We start from the raw sequence: 27283 nt of genomic DNA, 5'->3' as shown, positions 1-27283 counted from the left end.
AAAATGGCTAAAAAGAACTCTAACACTGTGTTAAGAATAAACTGTGGTCAGTTGTTGAACATTAATCTAGTGATTAAAAAAACTGCATTCATATGAGAAACCCAATTTTAATTACCTGATTTAATTATTGCTAAAATGAATAGGAAATTTCCTTCCTTTTTAAGTTAGAAATATTGGTATGATAAATGATGGCAGAAATTTATTTATAAATATTTATCTTATAAAATGGATATATAAGAAATAAATATATTACACCTTGCGGCATTGGATTGAGTTATGTCTTATGGAATAAAAACAGTACCCAATTTAAAATTTGCTTTGGCATTAAAAAAAAGTTTCAATTTATTTTTGGTCAGCAAAACAAAGATAAACTAAGCTTAACGAAGGAGACAAAACTTCATATACACTAGTTGTAAATGTTAAAAGATATAAAAATAAGTGTAAAAAAATTCTTATTTCTTCTCTGATTTTCTTTAGTGTTTTTCTCAATGAGAACAATGGGGGAATTGAGAAATGCACAAAAATGAAACATCTGGATTAGCTCCAAATTTCTATAAATCAAACAGCTCACTTCTCATGATTCAGCTCATGAGTTAAAGAAGAAATCACAAAGGAAATTAGAAAACATTGTGACTGAAACCCAACATATCAATATTTTGGTAGATGTTCAAGCAATTAGAGGGAAATTTATAGCACTAAATGCTTATGTAAGAAAAGAGTCGCCAGTCAATGATCTAATTTCTACATAGAGGAATTAGAAAAAGGGAAAATCTAACCTAAAGTGAACAGAAGAAAGGAAATAGTAATAACAAAAGCAGGAGCCAATGGAATAGAAAACAAAGCAACAAATAAAAGAGAAAAAGGGGCACCTGGGTGGCTCAGTCATTTGAGCTTCTGAGATCTCAGAGTCCTGAGATCAAGCCCCAAGATGGGCTCCATGCTCAGTGCAGACTCTGCTGGAGATTGTTTCTCCCTCTGCCCCTTCCCCCACTCTGTGCTCTCTTTCTCTCTCTGTCCTTCTAAATAATTAGTCTTGAGAGAGAGAGAGAGAGAAGGAGAAAAAAGAAAAGTCAATGAAATAAAAAAACTGGTTCTTTGAAAAGTTCACTAGACCCTAGGTAGAGTGATCAAGCAAAGAAAGGAGGGCAGTAGAAGATACAAATCAATACAGGGAATGGTGAGGCCCTACGTACATTAAAAGGAAAATGAGAGAATATCATGAACAAATTTATGCCATACATGTAAAAACTTGGATGAAACAGACAAAGTTCTTGAAAGACAAACTGAATGCTCCTCCCTTAAGATCAAGGTAGGATCTAAAAACAAGACAAAGATGTCTTTTTTGCACCAAGTCTACTCAATCTTGCCCTGACACTCCTTGTCTATGCAATAAGAGAAGAAAAAGAAATAAAGAAAAAAAGAAATAGAAGAAATAAAAGGTATGACTAAGTAGTAAACAATTTAACATTTCCCCAGAAGCCCTTAGCTTCTGGGAGGTAAAGCCTAAGCTCTAGAAATTTTATGCCTGAAAGAAATATCTTTGTTTTTTCTAAGGGTCATGGGTCATACTGGATATTCTATCAATATGATTTGGGGAGGGTTGCCCACATCAAAAAGATTAACAGTGTGAGTCAGGGTGGGAGCTTGATTACATCATATTGGACAACCTGGAGATTGACTGAGATCAAATCAGTGGTCAATCAATTAAATGCCGTTGTAGTGGATCCCCAATAACAACTGTGAACACTGAGCCTTTGGCAATTTCCTCAGTTGGGGATACTCCATGCATACTGTTATGTATCCATATGAGGAAAGTAACATGTCCTGGCTTCATGGAGGATGACAACAGAGGCTGTGTGTTTGGTACTGCCCCAGGCTCCAACTTATGCTCTTCTTCTCTTGGCTATTTTTAGTATTTATCCTTTTCCTGTAATGAACATAGTGACGAGTATAATAGCTTTCAGGGAGTTCTATGAGTCTTTGAATGAATTATCAAATGAATTATCAAACTGAGGGTGATTTTGGGAAGCACTCAAATCTACAATTGGTATCAGAAGTAAGGATAATCTCTTCTGGGTACTATTCCTTCTAACTCTGTAGTTAGCTAAACTCTTGCATATGCAGATTAAATTAGGAAAAAAATCAAACTTTTTACTCACAAGTGGCATGATAATGCTATAGAAAATTCTAGGAAATCAACAACCAAAAAGTTACTAGAATTTGTAAGCAAGTTTACTAAGATCTCAGGGTACACTGCTTGCATTTCAGGACTTAAACATGTGGATCAATGAAACAGAATGGAAGGTCCAGAGTGTCACAGATGAATAGAGGTGTCAAGTAATTCAATGGGGAAAGGATGGTCTTTCAGCCAATAGCAGAGCAACAACTAGATATTCTTATGCAGCAGTGAACTGTGGACCTTACCTCACCCCAGACACAAATATTAACTTAATCACAGACCAAAATGTAAAATTGCAAAACTTGTAGGAGAGAATGTAGGAGAAGGTCTTGTGACTCTGAGAAAAGTGAAGACTTTTTATTTTTTTTAATAAAGGACAAAAACAGTACAAACTATAAAATATTTGTTTATTTTTAAAAGCTTATTTATTTATTTTAGGGAGATTGAGAGAGCAGTCTATAAAATATTTAAAATTTGGATTTCATACAAACTAAAAAATTTTGCTTTTTGAACATCAGTGTTAAGAAAATAATAAGCCAAACTATAAACGGAGAGAAAATGTTTGCAGGACACATATATCTGATAAATGATTTTGTATCTGGAGTATATAAGGAACTTTTAAACTTGATAATAAGATAGATAACTCAATAATAAATGGGCAAAATTTTAAAAGACACATCAAAAAAACCCACTACGGGCAAATAAGTAGTGAAAAGATACTCAGTATCACTAGTCATTAGAAAATGCTGATTAGGGTCCCTGGGTGGCTCAGTCAGTTAAGCATTTTGTCTTTGGCTCAGGTCTTAGGATGGAGACCCACATTGGGCTCCCTGCTCAGCGGGGAGTCTGCTTCTCCCTCTCCCTCTGTGTGCTCGCTCTCTCTCTCAAATAAACAAATCTTAAAAAAAAGAAAATTATAACTAAAACTCAATGAGATATTCTCACACACCACAATGGCTAAAAATGAACAAAAACAAACCTCAAGCCCATGCGTGCAAGTGCGTGACACAACTACAACTCACTATGCTGGTGGGAATGTGAAATGGAAATGGTACAGCCACTTTGAAACACAGCTCAGCAATTTCTTTTAAAGTCAAACATACCCTTGCCATTACAGCTCAACTCCATTTGTGAATAAAAAAAAAATCCCCACAAATGCCTATAGCAGGCTTATTATTAATAGCTCTAAACTGGAAACAACCCAAGTGTTCACCAACTTGTGAATGGAGCAGCAATTTGTGGGACTTCCGTACAGCAATAAAAAGAAACAGACCACTGATACATGTAAGAACATGGGTGTTTTTTTCACATGCATTATGCTAAGTGAGAGAAGCCAGACTCAAAAGGCTACATTCTGTATGAGTATATTTATATGACTTTTCTGGAAATGTAGTGATGGAAGATAGATCAAGGTTGACAGAGCCTGGGAGTGGGGGCTGGGTTAACCATAAAGGTGCACGAGAAGCTATGTGGGGTGATGGAACTGTTTTATATTGAACGTCCTTGTGGTGTCCTAATGCTTCAAACTGAACATCTAAAGACAGGGTGAGTTTTACTTTATATAATTTATACCTCAAAAAGCCTGACTTAAAAAAACACACACCAAACCCCATAGACTATGAAAAGGTACTTGCAATGTGTGTAGCTGATAAAGGATTAGTGTCTCAAATTCTAGAATAGGAAAGAGTTGCTTCCTATGGATTAGTATGAAAAAAATTGTCCTTTAGTAGAAATATGGCCTAAAAATGAGCAGAAATTATTCAATTTGGGAAGAATGGAGTCAACATACACACACACAAAGCTACTCAGTGTCATTTAGGAAAGAGGGGATGTCAAATTGAACGTTGAGTTAGACAGTATTTCTCATCCATTAGATTGACTCAGATTGAAAAACTCGACCATTTTGTAAGTTAATAACATGTAAGAGTGAAAACTTACCTCCATGTCTTCTGGAACAGAAGTTTGGTATAATTATTTTGGAAAAAAAAAACCGGTTTGGTACTAGTTAGCAAAGTCAAATAGTGTACAATGTCTGATCCTCAAATTCTGCCTCTAAGCAGGTACACTTCTGACATTCTTCCACACGTGTCCCAGGAGATATGTACAAGGAAGTTTGTAAAAAAGGAAAAAGAAAACCCTCAAATGCTCATCAAGAGTAGAATGGATGAGTAAGTATGGTGTATCTATACAATATTAAACTCTTCTGCAATTAAAAGAATGAACTATAAGCACACGTCCTAAAGTGGGTGAATGTCAAAAACATTCATTTGAATGAAAAAAAAATCACAGAAGCATAAACAAAAGATTTTGTGTAGATAAGGTTCAAAGAACTCTCTCATAGGCTACATGGCATGATTATTTATAAAGGTGCACCTGAAGACAGGCTGCTTGGACTTCCATTCTAGGCCCCCACTTCCTAGCTTCTAGCTTGGTAGTCTTCAGCCCCCTCCTTTTTTCTTCAGCCCCTTTTGCCAAAATTTCCTCACTTGTGCAGCAAGGATGCTGGTATTTATTAAGATGTGCTAATGGGTTGGGGTAGCACATGGAAGGATCAATACATGCTAGGAATTATTATTCTTCTCTAATCCATTAGGTGGAGCCTCACTGGTCCCAAGAGGGCAGGCAGGGCTCCCCTCATTGAGAACAGCAGGGAGCAGAAGTATGAAAATGCATGGAGACCAAGGCTCAGAGTGCAGTTGTCTCGAGTGACCATCATGGAAGAGTGGGAAACACTCAGGACTATGGAAAAGGAAAGGGATCTGGGATTGCTGGAGCCCAAATGACCACTCAGTCTAGAATACCAGCTGACATTTTTAGCTAAGTCCTTAATTGCCCTGAAGAAATAGAATTATGATAAAATCAACAAAGTCCTCACTTGCATAAAAACTATGTACAGTACATTTCCCAAGATGGTGGTCATTCTAAGCCTTTCCTTTGACCACTCTCCTCCTGCCTCTCAACTGATTGTGTATTGGTACTTTCTTCAAAGAACAGGACACAAGGAAAAATGTAGATTTTTCATATCTAAGAGTTAGCCATTTGTTTAACTTTTCATTATGCCAAAATAATTACTGGAGAAGTGAGACTTTCGGCAATCATAGGTTTGTCTGTTTTATCTGGCTTCTTATCACAAGTTTCTATAGTCTGATTACCTGTCAGTGTGGGGAATAAAGGGATATCTCATTTTGATATCCTTTAAGTTGATACCAAATGTAGTTTGCTCTAGTTTTCAATGGAAGTCTAATGGTGGATAGAAAATAATGGAAATTTAGAACTAAAGTGAATTGTGATCGCTAATGTGTTAGGAAAATTTCATATAGTTTTTACTAGTTTTTTTTTTCCAGAACTAAAGCTATTATAGTATTAGTATGGTATTATAGTATAACAACTACAATGTCTTGATTATTACTTACCCTCTTATTTCTACTTGAGCTACAGCAGTGATGTTGATTTGCAGGCTCACAAAATTGCTGTCTGGGTTGTCCTTGTTGGAACTACAACACAGTGACAATATGATTTGCATGTATTTTTCAGACATGATACAATATACAATCATAACATTCTATATATTGAACAACAAACGCTACCAATACAATCATTCAGAAAACAATGGCATATCCATTCTACAAAACTGTAACCATTTGAAAATGGAAATGCTAAGATTCTCTATGAGTGAAAGTAATGTAATGACTTTCCCTAAGAAGATATCTTATTTTGAAAACACAGCAGACTAGAAAAGCTTAAACACTTCTTTGTTTCAATGGCTCAACCAAGAAGGCAGTGAGCCGAGTTCATTTGCCAACCTCTTCCTTGGACACGTTTCTGAACTTCTCTATGCATCATGTTCATTGTCCATTAAATGGGAAAGGAAGTCACTCCTTCCTGATTCTCCATGCTCATAAAGAAGAGAACTTGGATAAATAATCCAAGAGCAGCACATAATGGAAAAAGCTTTTGCATTTGGCTCTGGAATTCATTATACCATACATTGTTTTGGCAGCAAATTTACCCTCCTTGTGGTTTATTCCTGAAGTAGTATTAAAATAAGTGTACATTTATTGCATGTTCACTGGCTGATGAGGGTGGGGGGTGCTGGGAGTGAATTAGAAGCATTGCCAATGGTGGGAAGAAGCAAGACCCCAGGAATTTGGGCAGCTCACATCAAGGCAGTTAGGACATGACACAGACGTTATCAAGTGCATCAAGATCTCAAGATAGGAAGGGACACCTGGGTTGGCTCAGTGGTTGAGCGTCTGCCTTTGGCACTGGTCATGATCCTGGAGTCCCGGGATCGAGTCCTGCATCGGGATCCCTGCAGGGAGCCTGCTTCTCCCTCTGCCTATGTCTCTGCCTCTCTCTGCATCTCCATGAGTAAATAAATAAGCTCTTTAAAAAAAAAGAAAGATAGGAGGAAATGAGGTAACTGATAAATATTAAGGAGGTCATGTGATGTAATGAACACTGGGTATTATATTACATAAGAATGGTGAATCACTGACCTCTACCTCTGAAATCAATAATACATTGTATGTTAATTAATTGAATTTAAATTTTAAAAAAGATTCTCAAGATAGAAAGTGCATGTTTAATAATGTTTCTTTGAACAGTGGCAAAATTATTTTTAAATCTGCTGGTTCTTTTATCTCAAGCAAATGTAATTACATATGAAATTTAATATTTTTAAAAAGAGATTTATTTATTTGAGAGAGAGAGAGAGCATGCAGCAGGGCAGAGGGAGAGGGAAAGAGAAACTCAAGCAGACTCTGCTGAACTCCGAGCCAGAGGTGGGACTCTATCTCACAACCCTGTGATCATGACCAAGAGTTGGGTGCTTAAGAGACTCCACCACTCAGGTGCACCTACATATGAAATTTAATTTAAAAAAAATGCACCTGCGAAGCACCCAATCCTGTAAAGGAAAATGAAACATGGTCTCACAAGACGTTCAGCCAGTAGCTGAGCTTTGAATGCAAATGCCAGTTGCCTTTATAACCCTTTTGTGATTTCACTGGAGTCACCGTCATATTCCAAAGATTATGCAGCTTTCAGCAAGCAGATGTGGCCACACCACCCCTGATGGGTCATGTTTATATCCAGGTCTCATTTAGAAGAGAAAGCCTCCTCTTTTCATCATCGTCTTTCACGCAGATTCAATGGATAAGCTTTCACACTGCACTGGTGGTAATGGTATGTGTTCTGACTAGCTTTTGAAGCTTTCCAAATGTGGGGGCTAGAGAGGAGATGATAAGAGTCTGCTTTCAAAGCAGGAGACAGAAATGTTCCCACAATGCTTTTGAAAAGTCTCGGCTGATTGTATATACTGATAAGGCCACTTAAACTGCAAACACACATAAAAGATATAAACAGGCCAATGTCAGGCTCATTTCCTGTAATGGGGCATCACTGCTAGCCTTGTGATGAGCCTAGGGGGACTTGTTCATCCCTGGAAACCCCAGTTTCCAGGCCGCTTTATTATCATCACATCTGGGGAAAATCAGACAACGAAAAGGTTTTTTTTTTTTTTTTTAAATAATAAATTTATTTTTTATTGGTGTTCAATTTACCAACATACAGAATAACACCCAGTGCTCATCCCGTCAGGTGCCCCCCTCGGTGTCCGTCACCCATTCACCCCCATCCCCTGCCCTCCTCCCCTTCCACTACCCCTAGTTCGTTTCCCAGAGTTAGGAGTCTTTATGTTCTGTCTCCCTTTCTGATATTTCCCACACATTTCTTCTCCCTTCCCTTATATTCCCTTTCACTATTATTTAATACCCACCATTTGCTTCAACGTGGATGGAACTGGAGGGTATTATGCTGAGTGAAGTAAGTCAATTGGAGAAGGACAAACATTGTATGTTCTCATTCATTTGGGGAATATAACTAAAAGGTTTTTGTTGTGTGTTTTTTTTTAAATTACTGAATTACTAACCAGCAAGAGTCATTAAGTAATTCTACTTGTTGCATACTGTGTAGTTCCAAATGCATTATGGGAAACTCTGTAGTTTAGAAATTGAAATCTCATTGTTTCACACCTTACCCAGACTTGGTTCAATTTTCTAGTTCTCACTGCTCTGCAGCAGTAGATATAAAAATTACAAACAAAAACAAGTTTCAGTTTAGCTGTCCCACAATTTCATTGCATTTTGTTTCCATGTGGTTAAAATGACACAATTGACTTTACTCACAACACCCTGAAAATGTATATAGATGTTAGGCACTGAAATCGTCTTTGGACAGAAGTCTCATCAGAAGCTTGCAGAGGCTATTTGACAGTGAGAGCAATGGCAGACGTGGAGACTAGATCGGGTTCACAAACAAAATCGTCCTCTGTCACACAGCCTTGCCATGACACTTGGTACTGCAATCAACCACTGGTATCAACAACATCTCCTGGTAAGAAAGGCACCAGGCTTGATATACAACTTAGATGCTTCCTTGACCTCTTTCCTGGAAGGAAACCTCCCTTGCTAATACCACTGCTATGTTCAAACAAGTCATCCATCACTGGCTTGGACACTGAGCTATTTATATCATTGGTGCTAGTTCTACGCAGGAATGAAGGATTTCCTCTCCACGACTACACCCTATGTCATGCACAAGGATAAACATGTTTTTTACTTATCACTTCAATGCTTTTTTCTTTTTCCTTACTGTTTCCCAGTTTGAGTTTTCTAACATTCCCTCTGCGCCTTCTGTGGTCTTTGGCACATCAGCAAATACAGTGTTCATCTCACCATTGCCAAGGAAGCAATTTCAGTGACATCATGAGGACCTATTTGTATGTGGGAATTGCTATCTGAGAACCACTTCACACAGGGAAGAGAATGTTTACATGTCACACAAAGCCACGGCATGAAGAGACCATTTAATGCAAACATTTGGTAACATGAAATATTTTAAATTTATTAATATATAAGGTCTCATTTCTCTGTTGGGTTCTGTTTGTGGAAAGGGGCATTAAATGTGGATAACAGAGGTCAATGTGGTCAAAAGCTTAAGAATTTAGACTTCAGAGCACTTGGTTTAATTTATCTTTGTTTTAACACATTTAAATTGAATGCAAACTAGCCACTAAATACTTATTTATGTCTTTGGAGTTGGCCAGGCAAAGCATGTAGATTAATGCTTACCTCAGTGTTAAGTATTCTCAAACAGATAGAAAGATAAAGTATTCTCTTTATCTCTGAAATGTCTGGTTTTGGAATTTGATGCTTTATGTATGTTCCTGGATGCTCTCTAGTTCTACATTTCTGCCTTTTTATATTTTTTTCAGGTTAATGTTAAAACAGTCATGAGTTGCTATAGCATGTAAGGATGGAATATAATCATGGTCCATTCTTTTAGATGAAGGGGGATGTTGAATTGTGACCATTTCCATTTTCCATCAAATTTAATACTTCATTGCTGAGTTCACTATTTGAATGATGATCTCCAGGATGGATTTGGAGAAGGCATTTAGGACATCATTTGTTATCCTTTGCTCCTTGGAATGAACTACTAGTTACACTCATTCTATTACCTGTAACTGCAATCAAAAGTAAGAAGGATGTGTCAAGGAATTTGCTTTGCATCTTTGCACCAGATTTTCTTTCTAAATAAAGGCTTTAAATTTCATGACAAATATATCTTCATGCCATTGCAGGACCAATGTCACAGACAGTGATGGTGAGAAAAAGGAAACTTTAGGCCACTGTCTGAAGTGATGGTGGTCCTCACTGGAGTGCTTTACTTTCTTTTCTTTTCTTTTCTTTTCTTTTCTTTTCTTTTTTTTTTTTTTTGAAAACTTACAAATATTTCTCAAATGAAAATATTTAGGACTACCTGAAACTTCTGGAAAATACACATTTATAGAGATACAAAGAAGTGATTTAATAAGCTTTTGGTAAAATGATATTATAGAATTCATTCTGTCTGCATCTTACCCCTAATAGGGTAAACATTTTTTAAATCTCTAGCAGAAAATATTAAGTTAAACTTTTAAAAAAGACCTAATTACGATCAGAATAAGACCTAAGGTAAGTTAGAAAATCTTCCTTATTAGAAATCTATCATAAAATTTAGGGGGTGTGGCTTGTGATATGGGTTGTAGATTAAATTTTTTTTTTAATTTTTAACGATTTATTTATTTTAGAGAATGCATGAGTGGGAGAGGCAGAGGGAGAGGGAGAGATAATCCCAAGCAGACTCCATGCTGAGTGTGGAGCCCAACTCAGGGCTTGATCTCATGACCCTGAGATCAGGACCTGAGCCAAAACGAAGATAGTTGCCTAACTGACTATGCCATCCAGGCACTTCTAGGTTGTACATTTAAAAAATCTGCTATATTCTTATAGAGTTTATATATTTTTTAAAAACCCTAAACGTTGAGTCAAAGTAGCTGTTAAGAAGTAATCCATTGCACAAAGTCAGCACTCTCCAATCACTTCTTATAGGACAGAAGGTAAGTTTAGAGATTAAGCCACACTGCACACTAGGATTTGAGAACCAAATTGTAGAGACTGACTTCAGAGTTGTGTTATAGTTAGAATAAGGGTTCATCACACTGAGCATATGCTATTTATACCAATGTTGTTCAAACTTTTAAAATTGCAGACTATAAAAAAAATATATATACATTTCACAGGGTGTCTTACTATACACATTTATATTTATCTAATTGAATTGTTTCACGAACAGGAAGGACTCTGATACATTCCATTCTATTCAATCTCCTTTTTCTTTTAATACTGGCCTGCAGTCATTAAATTGATCCCATTACTGGCTAATGGCCTGAAGTCCACAGTTGGGCTTTCATGTACACTGTTCCCCACAAGTCTTCCCACTCACTAAGTATTATTTTCAGCCATGGAGTATTAAACAGAATAGACAGGGAAGTAGTAATTACACTTTTATCTGAAAAGGGTCTTAGAAAAAAGTGGCAGCTACTTACATGCTTTGGCTTGTAGTTACCAGAAAAGGCCCTGAATGAAGGCTCTGAACCAATATATGATCACACCAGCTTCCTGCCATAGTGCTCACAGTGAAATTGTCAGAGACTCATTATTTCTTGAATAGTTGGATTTCAAGATTGCGAATGCATAATCCATTTTGTTTTTTGCAAAAATTTTTATCCTCAGGGATTAGCTGACCACCAGCTGAGAGCAAGGTGGGAATGTAGTATAGGTGTTGGTGAGAGTGGGAGAAGGGAAGTGAATCAGAATGAGGACAAATGGAGGTAAATGGGGGTGGGAGGGTACCCAGAACAAAATTTCACTAAAATAACTTGGCTCATATAATGGGTCTCTTTTCTAAAACAAAACAAAACAAAACAAAACTGAAATAACGAGAACAAAGGAAAAATGATCTGTGAAAGTCTGAGTTCTAATTTCAGGAGACCTTTAAAGGTTAAGGAGCTTGGAGAGTGGCCATTCGTTTCACTATGGATTTCTCTAATATTGAAAGCTGACCATAATTTTAGGCACTCAAAGATCTGACCTTCTGATTTGGAGATCGAAGTTAATGCTCATGTTTGTTTTCTCAAGACGTGGAACTGCAAATCGGAGGCCCAGAGAATACTAGAAGAAAAAAAATCACAAGACACTAAGTTTATTACAGGGAGGGACTTTATACGCAGCATAAAAATCTCTTTAAGTCATCCTTGCAAATCCCCACCCTAGCTTGCTGTCTTTTTCTCGGATTCCACCCTGGGTTGCTGGGAGGAAATCATGCAACTAAGATTGCAGGGCCCAGACAGTTCAAGTCCCTCTACATTGTGGTTTCTTCCCTTCATTTAGCCCTGTATGAACTCTTCTCTGGCCACCTTCCTATGTACTAAATTAAAAACAACCTAAATATACGAGAGATGATTGATTTGGAAAACTGTAATGCTTGTGTTTGATGCACATTTAGGTAGCCATTGAAATCATGGTTGTGAATTCTATGCAAAATGTGGAAAATGCTTCATTGTAATGATGATCCATAAAGAAACAGATTACATAGTTGTATGTACAATGTGTTTCACCTATTGTTTTAAAAGTTTATCGATGGAAAAATTACAGGAGTGAGGGTATATTGTAAGAAAATATATCAGAATAACATCCTATGGTTATGTTAAGGTATGAGTGTAGGGATTGTTTTTTCCACTTTTCTTTATTTTTCAAAGTTTTATACTTGAGCTTATTTTTTTGAGTACAGATTTTTAAAACTTTGGGAAAAGTAAATGCAATGATACTATAAATAAGAAAGTAAAAACAAGAGCTAAGTAATTATATGACTTACTCTCCCATGTACTGTGCTAAGTCTTATGTGTCTTGCCTCACATAATCATGACAACCACCCCACAGGTAGGTATTATGATTGCTGACATTTTACAATTGAGGAGTAATCTGAGGATTAGGGAGATCAAGTGCCTTCCTCCAGGAGCACAGCAAATGAATTGTAGAGTTGGAGTGGAAATTCCTGCAAATTGACTCCAGAACCTGTTTTCTTGACCACTATATTATGAGAATCAAATCAAATCATGAGTGATTCAAAACTCATGTTAACACGAACAATAATAAATCATTGTTTTTATTGTAAACCCTCATCATCATTTTACTAGCCCTTACTGATTATGCTGCACACCAGGTACTGCCCTAGTGGCTTTATTTACATCATATCGTTGCACTGCTCCAAACATTTCTAAACACAGAAATTCTCCCATTTCAATGTGACTTGTCCAAAGTATCACACTGAAAATGGCAAAGCTGGGATTTAAACCCAGGAGTGTCTAATTATTAAACCTATGCATCCTTATGCCGCAGCCACAATGAATTCCTTAATAATAACAATGTACGATTTTTGGTCAGACCTCCAGGACTTTGCACATAAACTTCTCTCTTCTATGGAAACCTGTTTAAACATTTCCTGCTTTTTCTACTTGAAGAGGTTCTACTCATTCTTCAAAGCTCAGGACAAGAGATCCTCCTGCAACATACTGTCTGGTCCCACAGGCCAGGTCAGGCAGAAATTTTCTCTTTCCCTGTCTCTCCTTCGCTACTCTTCCCATCACTCAACCTCTAAGGTTGCTAATTTCAAGTTTCTTATTGAATGGGGATTGTATATTTTCATCTTGAGGTTGTGAGACTCTAGCTTAGGATGAGGCATATAGAAGGGGCACAATACAAATGGTTGAAAGAATGTGAAAGAGTGTGCTGTTATTTGCATAGTTCTAGTAATGGGGATCTTGCCATATTATGATGAAGCCTGGCTAATGTTGGTCTTCATTGTAGAACAATTTAGCTTGGGACAAAGACACAACAAAGATATGACAATTTCATATTGATAAAAGACCCATATGTTTTCAACTAGAATCAAACACCAGATCTCTGGGCACTGATTCTAAAGAACCTCTGTGGAACCACTACTTTTTTTGTTTTCCTGATTGAGAGATTGTACACATTTTTATGAATCCTACTGGCACATAGTATATGAAAGTGACATAACTCCTCACAAATCAGAAGAAATACATCTAAATATTACCTTGAATGTTTTGTTAAATTAAAATAAAAAGTCACTTGACAACTATTTTTTAAAATGTTGGGACTGAAATAAATGGTGTTGGTGATTTATGATGTTTTTTAATATTTAGGACTGCTCTTACATTTGGAATTTTACTACAATCTGAGGATTACTTTTTTAAGTACGAAATGAAGAAGTAAATAAATCAAAATGTTTTATAACAAAACAGAATGCAATAAAATTTGATGTATTTAAGGGCATTAAGGGGTGAGATAAGAAAGCTATTAGGTTTCTTCCACTATAGACCTCACAGATAAATGAATACAAACAATTTACTTCCTTGACTTCCAAAAATTATTTGTTGGTTAAGTGGATTGACATCCAGTCACATAAACACATTTGTGGTTAAGACCACATAGCCATTTTTACCCTCCACTTTGAGAATCACTGGTGGCCAATTTTTGTTCCAAGATTACTGTTGGTTATTAATGATCTTAGATGATCTCTGGTTTAGATTTAACACTTTCAATACCTGAAAAAGGAATGAGTGCCTGGTCACCTATTTATTGAGATATTTATTTATGGAGATATTTATTGAGGTATTTATTATAAGAAGTTACTATATGTATTTAAATGGCTATTGAATAAAATAAACTTATTGTCCACAAGTAATCTTGAATGAAAAGTTCCTAAATCTGGAAACAAAGAAAAAGAGAGGAAGAACATGTCCTTATTCTCTCAGAAGCACATTATAAATCATTATTAACTCTTTCTTTTTCTTGCTACAATTTTATTATTCTTCAATTAAAATGCATGGAAAAATACAGACCTGGTAAAGCTGACTCAAAAGCTGGATTATGGTAACATTTTAATATGAAATGCTGTGAATGATATTCATACGGGAAATATGTCAAAAATAAAAGCTTAATCACCTTTGCTAAAATCTTTAATGATGTCATTTCTTAAGTCATTTACTGATTACAAAAAAAATTGCAGTGAAATTCAAAGAAAAAATATCCCAAGAAAAAAACCTGTACCAAAAAGAAATTCACAAATTTGTAGCACCTAAAAGACATGTAAGAGTAAAGTCAAAGAAAAAAGCATATGAAAGTATTCGTGTTTTTGTGTTCTTAACCTCAGATTCCTCACTCTCGATATGCTATAATGCTAAATCCACCACTGTGGTAATTTCCTGCCTAATTTGTTTCACTTGCCAGGTGCTAAATTGTTGAGTGCTAATTGGGGAGCTTTGTATTAGCTCTCTTAAAAATTCAATTAGAACTTAGTAAGGTCTTCTGGTTTTCTCTTACATTTGTTCCAGCCACCATAGGGTTCCCAAGGTCACACACCACCATCCTGGTTATATTTTCCATCTCGTACTCACAACTCAGTGGTCGCAACCCCTGCAATGGGAAAGAACACCAGCATGGAGCTCAGTAGGCAAATAAGTTACATCCTGTCCCAAAAGCGATGTGTGGGCCGGGAAGCTTCTCTTGATTTCAAACACCTGTGTGGGCAACTGTGCCCAAGAGTTCATGTGTAACCGTTAAGTCAGAAGAGAAACTTGATAGAAAAAAAAAAATCAAAGTTTAATTATAGGAAGAAATTGGCTTAGTCAACATACTTAGTACATTTCACTGAGGAAGAAAATGCTTAATACATGAAATAATGAACATTTTAGGAATTATTTTTATTATTGCTACTGTTAAATTTGGGCCATGAAGATCACAGATAAGTAAATATCACTGAACAAATTTATTCTTGCAAAAACTGAAATGACAGGTATTAGTGGAAGCTATCATACGACTTAATGAGTATTTTGCAAGAGAATTGCTCTGAACACAAATTTTTACACACCATGGCCCCATTTTGAGATTACACGACCAATCTTAGTTCAACCCTCTAAACACTTAAGATGGGAAGAGAACACTTTTATGTTTACCTCGTGCTTCATGTCTCCCTTCTTCTACCTATATCTTATTCTCATTAGAAAGTATCAAACTCAAGTTTGAAGAGGTGCTTAGAACTATGCCCTGGACAAGTTCTCAAGGTTACACCAGATGAGAAGTAAAGGAGCTTTATCTTTGAACTCCTTCCCTCTGTTCCAGCTCTATCTCTTGTTTTCACACTACTCCCAGCTGCTTTAAAATCCACACCTTGCTCTCCATCCTGAGCCCCTTTCCATTTTTCAAAACATAATGTCCGTATGGCCCTGCTTCACCTTTGGTGATAGCTACAAATGTTACCCATTATTTCCCTCTAACTTACTAAGTGCCACTAAGTGCCACCTGTCACTCTCATTCCCAGAGATAAGCTTGCAACATGAAGACTTTCACAAAGGAGCAACCTTTTGGGGATTTCTGCCCAAGGAGAGGTCCGAGGAAGAGGGTTCTCTGAACACGAGGAACATTTGTCCATCTGTCGGCTCTACTGAAATTTCAAAGGAAGTAATGTGACTTTTCATGTAAAAGTTTCAGAAACCAGTCTCCATTCCATTCCTCCTACTTCATTGAGAAAAAATAAGATCCAATAAGAAAACGACAAATACATCCAGGTGAAGAATTTTGTAAGTAAATCATATGCTTTGAGGAAATTAACTTCAGAGGAACAGGGTTTTTTTTTGTGTGTGTGTGTCTGTTCTATTCTTAGTGCCTGGAGTAGTGTGGGGCAAAAAGTAGTAAATGGAAGATAAAAAGAAGTAGCCCATCCTACTTTCTAAGAGTCTGAAATGAAATAGAAACCCAAGTAACTATAAAATCCTCCCTCCTGTAATCAACCCCCACTGAAAAGTCTGTTTAGACTCATAAGAAAGGAGTGAGTGACTGGTATCTGGAGGCAATTTAATAATGCTCTCCCCAAATAACCCCAGTGACCTGTTAGTATTCTAAGCAGCTAAGAAACATAGTTTCAAATAGCTGTTAACATTCTTTCTTCTGAAAGGTAGAATTAGCATGTATTTAAAATCTTAAGGATCTATTACTAACCCTAATCGTACAAAGAACTTTTGTGTTCAAATTATTAACTCAGTCCTCAAAACAGCAAAAAAGAACCAGCAAAAGCTCTTAAAAATGTCCATGAGTCCTTTGAATATAACTCAAGGACTTAGTTTCTATAGTAAATATTTTTATCTTATCTAAAGGTTAAAAGTTATATGTACATTTTTTCCAGCTTTCTAGAAATAGCTTTTTTCACATCAATCAAAGATCTTTTCTTTCCCCCAGTTCCCTCCTCCACCCTTTTTCTTTTTTTAACCTTTATTTCCTTTCTGTGAGTGAGAGAAACAATGATTGTTTTTCTAGATATTTCTAGATTATTTTCCTTAGCTGCTCCAGGGACACTGTTGCTCTAATCCATTTATAGCTCTTAAAATATTATTCATTCACTAAAAATATTTACTGTGGACCTGCTGTTTACCAGGCATTGATAAAAAAGACTCCTTGTCCTTACCGAATTTCCGATGATCATAACAACTGTAAAAAGTCATCACAAGCAATTGTGACAAGCAATGGAAACATAACCAGTGCAGTTTGAGTTTTATGATAGGAGAGAGTCTTAGTGATAGAGGGGGTCATGCACCTAGATTTCAGCACCAGAAACGCCATCCTGAAGGAAGTGAGGTCAAAGCTTCTGGGAGGCAGTGTAGATCAGTGGTTAAGAGCATGGGATTAGACCTAATAGTGGAGGTGTGAGTCTTGGTTCTGCTACATAATAGTTGTGTACCTTTGGGCCTGTTACTCAATTTCTCCGTATCTATAGAGTGGGGATACTGATAGACTTGCTGTTTTTCTATAAGGCTGCTATGAGGATTAGTAAATTGAATCCACATAAGATCTCAGAGCAGTACCCAGCACATTTCAATTGATGGATATTGTACAACAGTGCAAATGTACCTAGGGCCACTGAACTGCACATTTAAAAAGTGGCTAATATGGTAAATTTTGTATTATAAATTGTTTACACCAGTAATAATATCAATAATAATCATAATATAAAGCACATTGGCCCTTATTCCTAGAAGAATTTAGAAAAAGCCACCAAAGGGAAATATGAAGTCTGGCTCAGTGAAGGTTTCCAGAGAAAGAGAAGGTCAGCGTCTACATTTTCGAAAAGATGAATGTTTTCAACAAAAGAATAACAAAATTTACAATCAGATAATCCTAATATGTTTCCCCCGGAGAGAATTGTCTAAAAAAAAAAAAAACCTTGAACGGAGTTTAAATAAAAAGGTACACAAACCTCAAAATGCTTCAAAACAAAGAATAAATTAGAACGTGGCTTTCGTCATGTGAAATTCAAAGACCGAGCTACATCTCTGCCCAAGAAAAACTGATGGAAGAAAATTAGTTAAGGACTTCTTTGAGATTATGGATAATGTCTGTTGTGAGGTTTAAAGCCAAAGATAGAAGTGATAAAGGTTCTCCCATATTTTCCATGCAACAAAGCGAACAGTACACTGGATGTTTTGCTACAAGAACACTTTAGAATAGATGCTTTGTTTAACAAAGTCAGGGGTGGACTGACGTGAAAGAATCAAGTGAAAATGTGAGTGGAGCCTTGGAATTTTTTCTAAAATAACACACTTGAACTTTTTTTGTTTGTTTATATTGTATTTGCATGTGAGCGTGTATAGTGATACTTTTCTATAAATTTCTGCAACAGGAAATCATGATTTTATGACTGTCAAAGATACACGATTATTACTCACCTGAATTTATTTTTTTACTAAGAAGATAATTTAGCCAGAACATAAACCACAAGACTAGAGGTTTGAGTAGAGAATTTTATATTCCTTATGTTTTTCAATGCCTATAACATAACAACATCACAACAATTTGCTAACATTTCTGTAGAGGAAATATTTTTCACTGGAGTATTGAGTCATTCAAAGAACATTATGCCTGGTTCTGTGTGAGGTGCAGTGATGGCCAGGAAAGAGTGGTAGGCTAGGTCTCCACCCTTGACTGTACATTTCTGAAGACAAGGGATTCTCTCCGTTATCCTGCCATATACTTATAATGGCTTTTTGGACCAAGTGATTAAAAACACAGCAGAACCTAAGGATACCCTGAGTGGGAAGATTCATGGTCTGATAAGGAAAGGAAAGATTATTAAAAACAAACAAACAAAACATCAGTGTCAGTTTAATAAATGGTGGCACTGCCCAACCGACAAATGACGAGGACCTGGCTTTTCTTGGTCCTGGTCCCAAAACGGTGGACCACGAAGGAAGCAAAATGAACGTGTTTCCTTTCCAGTGCCTGTCTAGGCTGTTATCAGCGCTCAGCTGGGACTGGTCAGAGTCCATAAGCTTCCTCCGTAAGCAATAATGAAAACCAGACCTTCCGGGACCTAAAGGAACTAAAAACAAAGGCTTGAAAAGGGCCTGTGAGGGTGGGAGTTAGCAGGGGAATCAAGCTGATAGATGGCATTAGTGAGTTTCTCCTCTGAGCCAGCTGTATTCTCTTCCTTGCTTCAGCTCTCAATCTTTGGCCAATTTATCTGCTCTATGGCCAAGAAAGACATGAACACTGCTTAAGACAACCCCCCCTCCTCCTTCCTGGCTCATTGCTATTATGATTACCAAAGGTGCCTTTATGTCCTCCTTTATTTGGGAAGAAAGTCTCAGCTAAGATGGCTCTACTTAACATCAATTTAACTTCAAATATACAACTAGCTCTTTTCCTACTTTGAATAATTTGCAAGGTATTACCTTGTTGCTGCGTTCAATCCCAACATAATCTGCCTCTTCTGGTATCATCACAAAGAGTTCAGCTTCGTAGGCACCTTCTCCTTCATTTCTTGCATTGATTATGAGCGTAAGATGGTTTTCATCTCCAATGATGACCTGATGCTTATCTCTAAAAATGCAGTTTAAAAGGAGTGTTAGGTGCCATACTTCTCTGGATTCACTGATACTTTATTTAAAGACTTGGGAGGAAAGAAGGAAGATGTGGGAATATAAGGCTTGGACAAGAAGATGGTTTGCCATGAGAGGGTGGTGAGAAGAGCCCAGAGAACCACATCAGTGTGGGCAGGGCAGGACAACATCCAGTGATGTGCTGGTAATATTTGACAATGTATTCTCAAAAAAAAAAAAAAAAAAAAAAGGGAGTACCAGTTTGTAGCACTTGCTGATTCCAGTGGTGTAAATCCTCCCACTGTGGAGGCTACTGACATACTTAACCATCTGCCACCAAAAATTCCAGGAAATTTGACAGTTGTCTCACAAGCCAGAAGGAGGCAGCTCCCCACATCACTGCACACACCCCGCAGGAAGAAGAGGAGTGGTGGGAGAGAAGGGAGATGGTTTAGAAATGAATGGTGTGTGTGTGTGTGCGTGCATGTGTGCACACGTGGCAAGTGAACGGTAAGAGGGAAGAAAGAGGCAAAATAAAATAAGATCTCAAATAGCTGACTGAGGATTTTGAGGAAATTTAATTCTCTCCAAACCTCAAACTGAACCAACATTTGCAAATGACTTTTGCCACTTTGACTCTTAGTCAAAGCTTATTGCTTAGGACACTGGCTAAATTGTGAAGTTTGGGGGAAAAAAATCCCCTGCAACATTGCCAAGCAATTCCAAGCACTGATGGGGGGATAGGCCTTGGGGGTGTGTGCTGGGGGGTGAGGAGCATGAATCTCCTTTTCCCCCACAGAGGATGTTTTACATCATGGTCTCATTTCTTTCCATAATAAAATGCAGTGCACTTACCAGTGCTGGACTGGTGATTCTCCATTAGAGGCAACTGGGAAGCACTTTGATTCTTTTTTTTTTTTTTTTGAAGACTTTTTATTTATTCAGAGACAGAGAAAGAGAGAGAGAAAGCATGAGCAGGGGGAGGGGCAGAGGAAGAGAAATAAGGAGACTCCTCACGGACCAGGGGCCAAACGGGGCTTGATCCCAGGACCCTGAGATCATGACCTGAGCTGAAGGCAGATGCTTCCCCAACTGAGCCACCCAGGTGCCCTGAAGCACTTTGAATTTTTAAAAAATTTTTATTTATTTATCCATGAGACAGACACACACACACACACAGAGGCAGAGACACAGGCAGAGGGAGAAGCAGGCCCCACACAGGGAGCCCGATGTGAGACTCGATCTGGGGTCTCCAGGATTATGCCCTGGGCTGAAGGCAGGCGCTAAACCACTGAGCCACCCAGGGATCCTGCACTTTGATTCTTAATGTGATTTTGGGACACTTCTGCTTTACTCCACAGAGTGCCACTAATTTTTTTTTTTTAGCAAGTTAAAATTGATTTCATTTTGACAATTTTAAGGATGCTTTTGAGTCGTAATTTGGGTAAGGCATAGATAGAACCAGCCTGAGTCCGCTGTTCATAGGACTGACGCAAGTACACACGACCTGAGTCACCCTCCAGATGGGTTCATTTTGAACAAAAAAATGTTTTTCCCCACTTGTGCTGAAAGATGAAACAGCCCAGGCAAAATCTTAGGGTGTGTCACTTGACACCGGCGACAAAGAACTGACCCAAGACCCAGGCTAACCCAAAGCATAGCCAAACTCAAGAATTTCATGCAGAGTGTTTTTTTTTTTTTTTTTTTTGTAGTAGTTGAAAGTGTATACTTTCTCCAGAGAAGCTTTAAATAAACACCTGTATTCCATTAGATAAAGCGTTGAAGTTTATTTATTTAAACTTACGGTCTAGCTGAGAGCTTCAAGTCAGGAATGCACATGTTGTCTTCTCCACAGTCCACCAGGATGTGAGCCTGTGTTGTGCAAACAGGCATCAGGAATAATCTGGGTAAACCTGAATCATATCCTCTTTCTTGAAATGTATGAACGATTCCACAAATTAAACCAAAGCTTTTCATTTCACTCAGTGTGATTGTGCCCAGCTAGAAACCCTATGTGAGGCAGTGATCTCCCAATACAACCTCATTGACATAACAGCCCGATTCCAATTCATCCTGAAATGTCTATAAACACTCTGGCAGCGTTTTGAGGATCATGGGCTATCTTGCTTCCATCACAGCCACATTTTGAACAAACTAAATCTCATTGCACAAGGAGAAGGGCTTCTGAAAACACAATAATGCAGTGTTTCAGGAAACACGTTGGGAAAGTCTCCCCAGTGTCATGAGTTTATGTGCAGGAATGAAAACAAAAGAGGCTAGATTTGGTCTGAAGGTCACAGGAGTGATGCTCGAGGCCTGAGAATCAACCATCAAAGACTGCCAGCGACCTACCTGTTGGGTAACAGTGTTTTCCCTGTAGTAATTCAATATTGGTTTCACTTCCAGGCCTTCTTTAAAGGTGGATTCGTCCAAACTGTAATTCAAACTAATGTTGATTGGAGATAATTTATCTCGGAATTCAGTTTCATCCTAGGGAAAATAATCACACACTCAAGGAAGGCTCTGGGAAATAGCTACAAGATGTTAGTCTGTGAAAGGCAGGCGACATTTGACTTTAGCCAGTGGAACTGATCAGGGACTATCATGGCAGCGGGCCCAGGTACATGCTGATTCGTGGGGGAGATGGTAGCCAGCTTAATTAGCACATGTTCGGGGATGATCTTGTTTATAGCTGGGGTTTCATCGAAATAAATGCTTCTGGAGGCAATCTTCAGGTTCTCACACAGATTGGTCAAATTGCAATGAAAAAAAATATATATATATATAACAAATGGCATGGAGAGTTTTGTGAATTGGGACTTTTGTTTTTGTGAGGTCAGCAGTGTTTATGAGTGCTCTTGGGCTCCAGGCGGGTGGGGAGGACACATCTTGGTTCTCCTCCTCTTGTCATCTCTTTAAGCTTGCATGAACTTCAGGACATCTTTAGCACACTTGAAGTTTCCTCAGAAAATAAAAGAGAACCCCTTCAGAGTTGAGCGGGTGGCATAAACAAAGGCCCTGGAGCACACAGTTATACCTTAGGCCATGCAGCAAGAGTGCCACCTTCAGATGTGTGCCAGTCACAGGCATAATGAGACTCAAGGGGTATGTGCCCAGCTTTTCATTCTAGAATGTGTCTCTGAACTCTGCCCTCAGTGGGTTCTCTCACTCCCTCACTAAGCCCATTAAGGGAGGAGACAAAGCGAGCGAGCGAGAGATAACCCCACAACTGCTAAGAAGCTGGAGTAATAGTGTTAAAAATACTTTGGCTCTTTTATTTCATGGTAGCCTTCGGAGTTACTGTAAATATACACTTCTTTAAAAGAATATAATCATAAATTGCTTTCAATAAAAGTATTGGATGCCTAAACGTTTTCCTGAGTTGGCTCTGAAACGCACATTGATAACATCTGGCCGAACATACTCACGTAGGAGAAAAATTCAAATAACTTGCGTTTAACGTTTATGGTTTTTCTGGGGAGGGAGGCAGTGAGAAATGAAAACCACCTGAGTGAGGACTATTATCAGGATAGTGTGCAAAACAGAAAGGAGCCTTGGGGATGAACAGCCACGCTCCATCAGGTCAGCTGCCTCGGAGCTCAAGAATGGAGCGTGTGGCCTTATGGTAAAGTTTCCGCCTATGAAGGGAAAATTGATGTGGGTCTTTGTGGTTCAACAGGGAAAAATGGTTGGAATTTGAATCTGAGTGGTAGAAGCCAGAAAGGCGATTCTGGAACGCTTACTCTAAGGTAAACGACAAAATCCTGGCATTGGAGGGATCTCTGCCGCTTTATGGTGAGGGGGAAAATGAGATGTGACTCATGGTTGTCAAGGAAGAGCGTGCGTTTCACGGCTCCTTTTTGTTTCAGGGAGTCCAAGTGCACCTCGGCAGTCAGGCCTAGGGACAGAAATAGAGCAAATATCATCAGGAAAGGCAAAGTATTCAGTGAATGCAGTGCTAGAATGAATTTCTAGTTCAACTTGCTTACTCAGAAAACATTGTTTTCATAGCTGGGATCAAAAACAATAGACGAGCTGAAAGGAAGTTTTATGAAATACTCTCCAAGCCGAGAAACTTGTTTTGTAAAGGTTTGACAAAGTCATTTCCACCCCCTACCCAACTATTATATTTGTTTTTGCAGACAATCTTAATGCCAACCATTCAAGTAATAGTTATGTAGAAGTTTCCATTATATACCATAGAAATCTTAATATTAAAAAAAGGGGGGCTCTTTCAAAGTTTTATGTGGTCTGTGCCGAGAAACGCTTACTGCTAACTTTTCTTGGTATATTATAGGAGCATAAAAATGAAAATGTGCTCACCTATTGTATTTGAAATGCTCTGGCCTGTTACAGATGCACATACGCTTAAAGAGAAGCTATGGAAAATAACAGTCAATAATATATTGGTTAGTAAAGTTTTGTATCTGAAGTAGCAATCTTTATCTCACCCAAAATAAATTGAATACATCATTTTTCCTCTGTACTTCTCATTATCCACACACACAACTAAATATACATATATTTATAATATTTATCTATCTCACCAGTTGACCACAACACTATACAATTAAGACAGGTAATATTAATACAGAGGAAGTTAACCACAAGTTAACTGAATTAACCAATGGGTTAAGACTTAATTAATTGATTACTCATTGCTTTTATTCCATAAATACATATGAATATTGGCCTTGTGTTAGGGAAGAAGTAGGCAGTACAGCAGGGAAACAGCTAGCGGTAGAGCCTGGAGATGATCAAGAACATGACTCCATTTGAGGAACCCACAGAAATTCAGTATGGTTGGGGGGTGAGAGCAAGGTGGGGAAGTGCAAGGAGGCAAGGCTGGTTGGGTTGATCTGTGGGAATGAGGCTTTGAAAGCTACATTAAAGAGTTTGGATTTCATCCTAAGAGGCATGGAGCACCATGGGATGATTAAAGCACATCCCTACTTGGCTTAGGAAGAGAAGGGAACCTGATGGTAACTTGCTGGTGTGGGTACAATTAGAGGCGTAGACACTTCATGAGGGCAGGGTGGTAGAAAGAACAGAAGAAGCTTAGCGTGGCTGTCTCAAGCTGGGTGGGCACCGTGATATGGTGCGTAGACACAATTAAAAGATGGTGGACATGCACAAGAAACATTTTATAGTTTTGCCTAGAACATGACCTAAACTCAATCCAGAGAGGTGTCTGCTGCAGCTGGTAGGATGACCTGTGCTTGGACCTGTTCTGTGGCCAAAGAGGAAATGAGAATGGGTCACTTGTCTCTGCCTGGCTTTGCAGAATGTGCTCACATCCCTCCTGAAAAATGTCAAGCCCTAACAGCCAGCATTCAAGATGGGGCTTTTTCACATTTCTAGGAAATTAAAATTTTAGAAAATACTTAACTATGATTTAATGACAGTCTTAATGATTTTACTGATAAAATACTATAGTATGATTTTAATATTTCTATTGCATCCAAAAGCTGTAAGTAATCCCTAATCATACGTTAATTATGTGTCAGCTTCCTGTGTGAAATATAATGAAACTGTGTCACATCTGGGACTCATCTGTCTACCGTGACCTCAGTAAATGTCTCCCTTTAGGGTAAATAATTTGCCAAATGCCATTAAGCCAATAGTTTCCTGAGATGTCTCTGCTATTACAAGTGTTTGTACCACTTTCCCAGAGAAATCACAAGTACCAGCTCAATTCTACTTCAGTTAGAATTATTTAAGGAAGATGAATAGTTAACCCTGTCTTAAAATTCTGCAGCGTGTCAGGCTTCAAAATTGAAATTTTTTCTGTGCCCAACTTTTTTTTTGCAAGTATTTGGTTATGTGTTAAAATCATAGACAAAGTTCATTAACTTTTCCAAGATAGATTCCTATTTGTGATGAAATTATCAACTTATGTAAATCAAAATAACTTTATATACAGTATTGTGCTTAACATGAATAACTCAAAAGCAATGAAGTTTTTGAAAAAGAAATAAAGCTCTGAATATGAATATTATTTTTTCTTTGTGAGAAGGTATTTTTTAAAAATTTTATTTATTCATGATAGACAGAGAGAGAGAGAGAGAGGCAGAGATACAGGCAGAGGGAGAAGCAGGACCCATGCAGGGAGCCCGACATGGGACTCAATCCCGGGACCCCAGGATCGCGCCCTGAGCAAAAGGCAGGCGCCAAACCGCTGAGCCACCCAAGGATCCCCTGTGAGAAGGTATTTGATCAACAAATGATGTCAGCAGACTTGCGAATTATATTAATCACATGTCAGTGTCGTTCTATATTCCTTTCTTAGTTCTCCCTCTCTGTTACCTCCATGTCATTAACTGGGATGACTAACTTTTTTCATACAAGTTTAAAATAACTGCTACAATTTACTGAATTATTGATAACAGTACCTCAACCTGCCAGTTTATAGGTGTCCTTTCACAGAAAAGAGTTGCCATGTAGAAGGCTCTGATCTAAAAGGAAAACCTCAACATTTTATAGTAGTGGGCCAAAATATTAACTCTTTTAAAGAAAATTGTTATTATTGGGGTGCCTGGCTAGTTCAGTCTGTAGAGCACACAACTCTTGATCTTGGGGTCCTGAGTTCAAGCTCCACATTGGGTGGGGAGCCTACTTAAAAAAAAAAAAGACATAGTCCTATCAGATATCAAAAAATGTTATCAAGTTATGATAAATAAAACATTATTAAGAAAATTTTAATTATTGAAGTATATTTGATGTATAATGTTATATTTGTTTCAGGTGAACAACACAATGATTTGACAACTCTATACATTACTCGATGCCCACCATGATAAGTGTAGTTACCATCTGTCACCATACAAAGTTATAACAAAATTATTGGCTCTATTCCCTATGATGTCCTTTTCATCACTGTGACTTATTTATTTTATAAATGGAAGTCTGTATACCTCTTAATCCCCTTCGTCTCTTTCACCTCTCTACCCCTCTTCTCTCTGCCAACCACCTGTTTGTTATCTGTATGAGTCCGTTTCTGGTTTTTTGTTTACTCGTTTGTTTTGTTTTTTAGATTCCACATATAAGTAAGATCATAATATTTTTCTTTCTCTGTCTGATTTATAATAACTTAGCATAATACCCTCTAGGCCCATCCATACTGTTGCAAAAATCTCATTCTTCTTTATGGCTGGGTGATAGTCCACTGTAAATATATATATCATATCTTTCTTACCCATTCATCTATTGATGGACACTTGGGTTACTTCCATATCTTGGCTATTGTCAATAATGTTGCAGTAAACATAGGGGTGCCTATGTCTTTTTGAATTAGTATTTTTGTTGAAATATTCACTCTGAATGTAGCAAAACATATATTTTACATAAACACAGACATATATTCATTATGTGTTTTGTATATCAGAGAATTAGGTCCACTCAGGTATATATTTAATTATGAAGTACACTTGAGTTGTCAGGGAGAGCTGTAATCTCCAAGTAGAGTTAAAATTGCAAACTTGAATTTATGATCATATTCAATATGGTACATTAGTCTGAATAGGTCTGATTGGAACAAAAACATTAAATCAACCCAGAGCCCTCATCACATAAACAGTAAAGGAGGTTATAGAATGTTTGTCTATAGTGTTTCTAATACATCAGAAGGCAGGACAGTACATGACAAATCCTCCAACACCAGCCCTGACTCAATGCGCAGTTGGGATAATGATACTGTGATATAGCAGTGTGCATAGCCATGCAGGAGAGTGAGGTAGATGTGAAACAAGATTTAAAACTACAAGGCA

The 27283-nt window shown here is 37.7% G+C and overlaps 1 protein-coding gene across 1 annotated transcript in view; it reads right to left on the bottom strand.

Moving 5' to 3' along the window:
* ITGA8 (integrin subunit alpha 8) overlaps positions 1–27283 on the bottom strand; it is a 168814-nt gene that overhangs the window by 43255 nt on the left and 98276 nt on the right. The window contains exons 16-23 of the mRNA XM_025445066.2: positions 23841–23896; positions 23261–23415; positions 21870–22007; positions 21322–21389; positions 19371–19518; positions 14971–15063; positions 11657–11736; positions 5593–5673 (exon numbers count right to left, since the gene is read on the bottom strand). Of these exons, the coding sequence (XP_025300851.1) occupies positions 5593–5673; positions 11657–11736; positions 14971–15063; positions 19371–19518; positions 21322–21389; positions 21870–22007; positions 23261–23415; positions 23841–23896 (819 nt within the window). The remainder of the gene's footprint in view (positions 1–5592; positions 5674–11656; positions 11737–14970; positions 15064–19370; positions 19519–21321; positions 21390–21869; positions 22008–23260; positions 23416–23840; positions 23897–27283) is intronic.

Source organism: Canis lupus, chromosome 2 (assembly GCF_003254725.2).
Source record: "Canis lupus dingo isolate Sandy chromosome 2, ASM325472v2, whole genome shotgun sequence".
In the NCBI taxonomy this organism is placed as follows: domain Eukaryota; kingdom Metazoa; phylum Chordata; class Mammalia; order Carnivora; family Canidae; genus Canis; species Canis lupus.
This window is presented reverse-complemented; position numbering and strand designations above follow the sequence as displayed.